This window comes from Olea europaea, unplaced genomic scaffold (assembly GCF_002742605.1).
Source record: "Olea europaea var. sylvestris unplaced genomic scaffold, O_europaea_v1 scaffold903, whole genome shotgun sequence".
In the NCBI taxonomy this organism is placed as follows: domain Eukaryota; kingdom Viridiplantae; phylum Streptophyta; class Magnoliopsida; order Lamiales; family Oleaceae; genus Olea; species Olea europaea.
The window spans coordinates 106957-115716 of NW_019267504.1; the positions used below are offsets into that span (position 1 = coordinate 106957).

The window sequence follows — 8760 nt, forward strand, 5'->3', positions numbered from 1 at the left end:
CATATTCAAATCCAGGCAAGAAATTGTGACAGGGAATTTAAGAAAAAGTGTTGTACTAAAGATGAAACTGGTTTCGTTTGTACAATGTGGGACAGTTATTGGAGAGAACTACCAATTTTAAGTGAATTGCAGCCAGAACTGAACCAGATGCTGCCACATGTTCTGTACTTTTTTTTCCCTTTCTTTGTCCTTAACTGATAGATTTTTGCCAAGTGCGTCGGGTTTGACAGACGTTTTCTGTACATATAGCAACTTTGAATTTAAGTGATCCTAATTGTAGACTCAATTTTTTTTTTTTTTTTTTAACTTGGTAAATGTAAAATTCTATTGATCAAAACTTATGTACAAGTACTCTAGGCATACTCGAGCAAAAGAAAAGAAAAGATGTACAAACGAAAAGATCTAAAGATTCAAAATGAATCAAAATATAAGGATAAAAGAAAAACATCATTTTGTATACATATGTTTTGATTTGTCTTACTATGCTATCAATGCATTGTCTAAAATCTTCAAAAATCTTCTCATTTTTTGCCATCCATATGTAGTAAACGGTGCAAGCAAGAGCAATTCTCTTGACTTTGCAATGCCAAGATGTACCTCGAACCTTCTTTTTAATCCACTTCAAGGCACTTCCAATAGTTGTCATAGACCGTGTAATCCCCAACCATGCTCTAGCTAATCTCCAAATGCAAGAACTGAATGAGCATTGGAAGAAAATGTGCTTGCCTGTTTCCTCTTGTGAGTCGCAAAAAACATAATTTCTGTTGATATCAAGGTACAACAACTTGTCTTTGGTTAGAAGTTTTGACTGAGTACTTAACCACAAGATAAAAAAGTGCTTAGGTGCAATGCAAGGCCTCCAAACAACAGTAGCCCATGTCGTCTTCTCCCCTTTGGCTTGAAAAAATCATATGCTCATGAGATGATAAGCTTCCCTTTAACAACCCAATTCTCCAATCTGCCCAATGCAGCATGTGCAGTACCTTCAGGCTGAACGATTTTGTCCCCAACGTCCAATAGCTTTTTGAGCAAAGGGGAGTCCCCTTTTCTAGAGAAGCATTCCCAAATTGTTGTCCCTCGCAAGTAAATATGAATTATCCACCGCACCCATAGTGAATCCTTCTTATTGTGGATGTTCCAAAGTGATCTTGACAGCAATGCTAAATTCCAGCATTTTAATATCTTTAAAACCAAGGCCACCTTCACTTTTCGGTAGACATACATTCATCCATGCTACCAATGGCTTTTTGGATAGAATAGTAGCTATTCATTGATAAAAGTAACACAATGTTGTTTTAAAAGCATCATTCATAAGCAAATTTGTTGACATTTGAAAACAGAATAATGTCATTTTGTTTGACATAGATAATTTGAAAATTAGGATAGAAACCAAATTTAAAGCCATTTTAGCTCTTTAAATTATTGAAAGATAATGTTCGCTGTAGACAACTAGACATACAAACTGGTATCATAAGACTAACAAAATGTCCCCGTAAAGAAAGGCAAATTTCGAATAAAAAATGATTATACAGTTAACTTCAAACTGCAGAAACTGATATATAAACTTCAAATTTGTTTCTACAAGTTCCACATACCTAAACTCATACAGTAGACTGTACTCTTTTCCACATTCTTTAACCAGTACTTAAATACCAACAAACCTCGTCCAGGAAGTCGACTGCCTGCTAATAGTATAATATAAAGAAAATACATGTATTCTGATGGTAGAAATATTATTTTGAGGGGCCGGAGGGATTGTATTTAGCAAGGATGAAGGTGAAGGCGGCACTGAAATAGTGCTATGTGCCTTGCTTCAACGGGTTCTTCCTAGTACGCTGACTGAGTTTCTGCCATGGGACTCTGCAAGAAAAGATGATCAACTGAGTTTAAAGTGGAGGGTTCGAATTTTGCGTCTAATGATGAACAATAGAGTCATCTATGTGCATATTGGTAGATTCATAGAAAAAACATCAAGTGAAGCAGAATTTCACATTTTTGAGGTCATGCCTTGGAACTGAAATGAAAACCAGTTCCAGCTTAAGCATGTTTGAAAGTTGTTTATAATACTACTAAATATGTAGATTCAAAATTGTTAGTACTTGTGAGCTCTGCAAAATATGTAGATTAAAAATGGTTTGACCGATTTAAACAGGTGCCAAGCAAGGGTAATAAGATCCTCATCATGATCACTATTACATAGGCTCATAGAAAAATTATAATGCAGGGCCTGTTTGTTGCCCTTTAATTTTAGAAAGTGTATTTTGGAATAATGATTGATGTTAAAATGTGTGCTTAGAAAAGAATGAAAAGTTTTCGATTTATGTGCAATATTATTTTAATGAAGAGAGTGTGGCTGACAATGAGTACTGTAGAAAAAATAATGTGGTAGAATAGTTGACAAACAAAGGCTCAATTGTTGAAAGATTATACCTTTTTCATCTTAAGAGTTGATGTTTCTCATTCCATGTAGAAAATCAAGGTTTGAAGCAAAAGATATGATGTGCTTTTCTAAATATTCTTCTGGTTTCCTCCTGCAAAAACAAAGGATCTTTCGATTATAAGCAATTGATCAACTTTAAGCTTCTCTAAGGCCAAGTGCGATCAGATATGACTCAAGCTAGAAAATCTGTGTCAAGAGTTTAATTCATCCTTATTTTGGTTCATAGCTGCACCTTTGGCATCTCCTCGGCATTGAATTTGTCCTTGGGTTTCTGAAAACGTTGAAAAGCATATGTACTAATTCAGTTCCACAACACATCAAGAGTAAGCTCAAGTTAAAGAAACAGAATCAGTGTAAAATCTTGCCTCTTGTCTATCGGTAACTCTTTCTTGACGAGCAACCAAGGACTTGGAGGGGCTGACAAACAAGCATATCATGAGAAAATTCACAGATTATTTTATGAGGCACTGCCATTGGCAAACATACAGTAAAAATGGATGCAGACACTCTTCGATTCAATCATCAATAAAATCATTTTTCTTAGAGCAAGCCCAACACCATTATGTTCATCATTCAAGATGCATCTGCCTATGTTTGACCCTCATTTTTTCAAAACTCATTTTCAACAGCACATTCCCTCATAAAATAAAATTACAAATAGACCGTGAAACTTTTCTTTATTTTTTAATCACACATTTTCAAAAAAAACACTATTCCAAAACTCATTTTCCCCAAAATTTTCATTAAAATGGAAGCTCAAACAAGGGCTTAAATGTTTGTTCCCCTTTTCTGAAAATTAGATGAGGTACCTTTTCTCTGATGGAGGTCCTTTAGATGTTTTGCAGTGAAACCATGACTTCAATGAAAAAAGAGCTGATCTTTTCTTGCTGGTCACTGATTGCCTTTCCCATTCGGCAAATGAATTCTGCTGCATTGGCTTTAAACTATCAGTTTCGAACTAAGCATTTTTTTTTTGGGGGATTGGATAACACAAAACTATAATCTACCGGTCCAATATGATGTAACAAATGCGTACGGAATGAAGACATTCACCAAAGAAATGAAGGATAAGAAATCTACCTTGTCAATTTCAATCACCTTCAACAAAGATATGTCTGCCTTCGGTATATCATTAGTCTCTGATTCAGAAATTGTGTCATTGTTTTCAAGATTATGAACCTGATTCATCGAAATTTTCTTCACAGGAGTCTCCATCAAGACTTCTTTTTCTGTCACCGGGGCGGTTTGTTCCACCTTGACACTTTCCACTTCGTTTGATTCAAACTTTTCAACATCTTTGTTATGCTTGATTAATTGAGAAAAAAGGAAATTAGTATCTTATCTGTTATAGTTGTAATTGTACTGTTCAATATTGTGTACCAAACGAGCTCTTACATCCTGTACTTTTGCATCTGGGATCTTTTGCTCATCAACAGAGTTTTCTTGTTCCAACAATGCGGCTGCCTTTTGAGCGGCAATTCTCTTGTAATGAGCCTCAAAAAAAGCCTTCTTCTGGGCTACTGATCCAGGCTGTGAATATCTCTCAGCCTCTTCGACGTATTTCTTGTGAGAAAATGTCGACCATTTTTCCCACGACAAAGATTCCGACATAAACCTCCCGAAAGAAATCGACTCCCCAAGAGCAAGCATGGGATTCCCCTGTAATACATCAACTTTCATTTCTCACTTTCACATATTAAGTCCTAATATCTTAAAACAAGAAAACTACATAAAATTTATAGCAGTTCACACTCGATATTAGATATATGTAGCCGTTGCAGGTTTTCTCACACCTGTTTTATCAAAACTGGCCCAGAATTAAAAAAAAAAAAAAAACCACTTTACAGTAGGAATATTAGGTCGATTCGCAGTGGAGGGAGAGTCAAAACTACAATTAGACTCCATGGAGTAACATAAGAATCTGGTATTCTAACCAAAAAAAATTAGAAATCAATTAAGTGGGATAAAAATTCGTGAATATTTGGTCGCTACAACACAAGAATCTGGCATTCTAACCAAAAGAACAGTAAGAAAAATAAAAAATCAAGATTCTGAGGACAAGAAATTAAAAAACCTGGGTTTTATTCTTTACCTGATTGGCTTCATTGGGTAAGTCTGAAGAATAAGGGAAGGCAAGAATGAGAGCACCTGAGTCCCCCATGCTGTCCCAGATTGAGAAGAAACCTTCAACGTTTGGAAAACAGAACCTGAGAAAAATCCGAACTTTTTCTTAGCTTTTTTATGGAAGTTATTTTGAATTTGAAATTCAAACGAAAAGAAATAGACAAACGTTGTAAACAAAGTAGGCCACGGAAAGTATGCTGCCAATTGTTCAATTCTTGGTTGTGGGTTTTCCTTTTCAAACTGCCACGGGTCCACCATTTTTTAAGAAATATTAACTGATTTTTTGAGGTTCTACATTTTTCTAATAATTTTTTATGGGAATATCTAAAAATGCTGTCCATAATTCTAGATTTTGCTATACATCATAATAAAAAAATTGTACGTAATTATTATTTCTTATTTGTATTTGAGGTGATGGGTGGGATTGAGTAACAGAGAAAAGGGGAGTGAGCATGAAGTAGAAGCAAACATTCTCATAACTACTGGGGAATTTGATGTAACAAGCAAACCAACTCTTTGTTAAAACATCGTAGTATGGTATGTGGCTCGTGAATGCATGACATTGGACATTATTATTAAAAAATTAAAAGAGGTTTGATTGAGTTCAATATTGTATATATTAAACATACATTTAATGATTTAGGGATTATCCAGATAGACATTAGAGGCTTGAGATTGATAAAAACGACTTTGTCACAATTTTAAAGTGAAATTAATTATTAATAACTTTTCTAAAGTATTCAAATCACATAATTAAAGCCCATTTAATAACCATGGTATTTATGTTTTTGGTTTAATGTGTGTACATGTTTTGAATATTAATATTAAAAAAGCTTCAAAGAAAGGAAAAAAATTAAGGGTACCCCTTCCAACCTTTCACGTTGTGTGGTTATAGATCTTTGACCTTTAAAAGTGTGGTTCTAGGAATCCATTCTATTTGTATTTATAAAATTGCATTTTTACGTGACTAAAACTGTCAATGCGATCAAATAACTTGTGATTTTCACTTGACTTACAGTGAAGGAAAAATCGTCAAATCACTTAAAATTCTCCTTATTTCAATGGAAGTCGTATTCTACTTTACTTTGTAGTCTCTAAATTGACAATTTTGATTACTTGGGATCCAATTCACATATTTAATTAGATTGAGGACCTAGAACTTCACTTTTAATGTTCGAAAATGGAACCAAAGAAATAAACTTTTGTTTTCATTTTTTTGGAAGTCATGTGTCAAAAAAGGGACTTTTTACTGAANCTTATTCCACCTTTTGTTGATGTCTTTCATGATATCATTCTTCCAAACCATGTGGTGTATAATAATTTTGACAAGATAGCATAGTTATTTCACATTTCATCGAAAAAAGTAATCTTTAAAGAAGTTTTAGAGCATGTTTGACTAGGCTTAAACACAATTTATTATGCCGTCGCCGAAAGAAGCAACTATAAGCTCCTTTTAAAATTTAAACTTGCACAAGCATGCCATGCTTCTGACAAAGAAATTACTTAGAAGGTGCATTTTAAGATTAGCCAAATATGTATGTTCTAAGTTTGCTATTTTCTCCACCCTTTGTGGATGTCTGTTTCATAATTTCATTCTTCCAAACCATGTGGTGTATAATAATTTTCATAATATATGCCCCACTTCATCCAATTAAAGAATCAATCAAATTATGAATTGGGGGACAAATGATGGCAGATCTTACGAGGATTATGGAATCACAAATCATGAGTTGATGACATGGGGTGTGTTTGTGGAGCATGTTTGGATATTATTATAATTAAGAGATGCCCCCAAAATCCGGCAGATAACTATTAGGCCCCGTTTGATTGGGAATCTTTTCCAGGAAAATGGAATTTCTTTTTCTATTTTTCACCCTTTGATAGTGTTTGATAGCAAAAATTTTCCATGGAATTCATTTGCTTGATTTTATTGAAAATTGGACTTTTCTTGGCTTCCTTGAGGCTGCCAATTTTTATTTTTTATTTTTTTTGACAATGGAAATAAATTTTATCCCTAATTGTAAAAAAATATTTTTCTTTAATTGACAATTTTCATGTAAAACAAAGTCAAACGAATACTAAAAGATAGATGTTTTTGTTAGCTTTTTTTTTTCTTTTTTTTTTTGGAAATGGAAACAAATTCTATCCCAAATACTAGTAAATTCTATCCCTTTAATTGACAATTTTCATATAAAATAAAGTCAAACGAACACCAAAAAATATTTTTATTTCAACATTTTTCATATGAAAAATTATACTAATCAAACACAATAATTGACAATTCCCAATAAAACAATTTCTAGACAATTCAATTCCCAGGAATTCGTTTTCTTTCCACCTAAATTTCATATTTACAATCAAACGGATCCTATAGTGTATGTTTAATTATCATGGAAAATATCACCTAAAAAAAAAAAATATTTTCCTTATTTTGAGGGAAACAAAAACCTAATCCTCCAAAGAAAATATTTTCCTTAAAACACAAGGAAAATTAGGTATATTTTCAAAAGTTGAAAAATATTTTCAATCGAAAAAAAATTTGGGTAAAAAACTGATATTTTCATTGAAAAATATATTTAATCAAGCACACTCTTACTTCTTAGCAAAATTTTGAGTAAAGTTGATTTTTAAGACGTTGCTCGAAGACCTATGACAACTATTACTAGAGGTGTCGAAAAGAATCGATCCTGATCGGTAGCCAACCAACAAACAGTATGCCCGCCCCTGCTTGTAGTGGCTAGTTAAGGTGTTAGAATGAGTCGATCATATTTCTACGTGGGACCATGTTAGATTTGGCTGTAGCGCGACTCATGACGTGTAAAATTGCAAGAGTTGTAAAAGCCCGTAATCCCAACACGGGTGTGCCAGGCTAAACTTTTCAGATTTTTACCCTGTTAGGATACTGGCCGCTCCAAAATAACACCTTCAGCCACCATTCAAGAGGGATGGGGTCTTATCATCATAAAAAAGTAATACTATTTAACACAAATGTAGTTAAAACACCAGTCTATGTAGCACTAACGTGGTGTAAAGTATAATTAAACGAATCGCTTAATTATACATTTCATTAGGTCTATCACTTTTAGGCTAGACTGACGTTCTAGTGATAGATAGCATTACTCATAATACGTTGCTTGGTTCTCAGTATTCCCCCAGTTTAGTCCATGGTATCATTGGGGTCCACAAGTCACAGCTGAGTACTGAAATTTTGGGACAATGAACATTCAATGCTTTTTAACAATGAAAACAAAAATCAATACAAAATTTATGCACGTATCTGGATTTTGATCTCAAGGTCAACACCATGTCGAATCCAATTAAATGATACATTTTCCTAAAAAGAAAAAAGAAAAAGGAAAATTGTCAATGTCTGTGTGAATGCTTTCTGCTGCTACGATAGGTCTCGCCCTTCTCTCTGTTCCTTCTCTGAATAATCCTAAAGGCAAAGGAAGCCACTCCAATGGCAGCCATAGGGTAAAATGCTCGGTATGGCGCCAAGGCCAAGGCTGTGAGATAGGTAAAATATCCAGCAACAAGATATGCAAAGCTCGGTCGTACTTTCCGGGAGGGGATGCCTGGAACGGGAAACAGAAAGAAATTGAACTCGGGCTTCAAATCACCGATACCGTGCAGGATGACACCAGTGCAAAGAACAGAATCCCAGAACCATGGAAAATTTTGACCAATACTGATCCTCTGCAAGCAGAAAGTACTCAGTTAGTGCCAGCAATAAACAAAAATACTATTGACAAATACTTATATGATGGAAGTTCAAGAAAAGTATTAATGCATCCTGAAAGATATCCACATTCCACAGTTTCATCTTTTTGTCTTGACAAAAATGAAAATGCAACTTAAGGATAAACTAAATTGGAATTATTGCCATTCTGCAAGAGGACAATTTTGACAGGTAAAAAGCATGGAAGATGCCAGATTCACAAAAGTTCGATGCTAGCTTGAAGGAATTCAAAATAAAATAATATTATACGCAAATCCAAAACTTTTTCTTATATTTTAACGACACATTTCCCATCAATACACTATTCAAAAATGCATTTTCATTCCAATAATATGGCTCAAACAAGGACATTACGTCACAAAGTGGTGCCATTCAAAAGTATTTTTACATTCATCTAGTTCTCGCATATTTGTTTTTTTTTTTTTTCTTTGGGTGGGGGGGGGGGGGGGGGGTTCTC

The 8760-nt window shown here is 34.2% G+C and overlaps 2 protein-coding genes across 8 annotated transcripts in view; both read right to left on the reverse strand.

Moving 5' to 3' along the window:
* Positions 1-1514: 1514 nt before the first annotated feature.
* LOC111392210 lies at positions 1515-4822 on the reverse strand. Its single transcript, XM_023017494.1, has 9 exons — positions 4731-4822; positions 4533-4647; positions 3836-4099; positions 3521-3745; positions 3250-3368; positions 2806-2857; positions 2673-2711; positions 2431-2531; positions 1515-1860 (listed from the first exon to the last, which is right to left on the reverse strand). Exons 1-8 carry the CDS (start codon positions 4820-4822, stop codon positions 2475-2477), a joined length of 963 nt encoding a protein of 320 aa, XP_022873262.1. The 3' UTR covers positions 1515-1860; positions 2431-2474.
* A 2936-nt stretch (positions 4823-7758) lies between these two features.
* The window catches only part of LOC111392216, a 14848-nt gene continuing 13846 nt past the window's right edge, over positions 7759-8760 (reverse strand). For all 7 annotated transcript variants that reach the window (XM_023017501.1, XM_023017502.1, XM_023017506.1 and 4 more), the window contains one exon: positions 7759-8260. In XM_023017501.1, the coding sequence (XP_022873269.1) occupies positions 7928-8260 (333 nt within the window). In that variant the 3' untranslated portion in view covers positions 7759-7927. The remainder of the gene's footprint in view (positions 8261-8760) is intronic.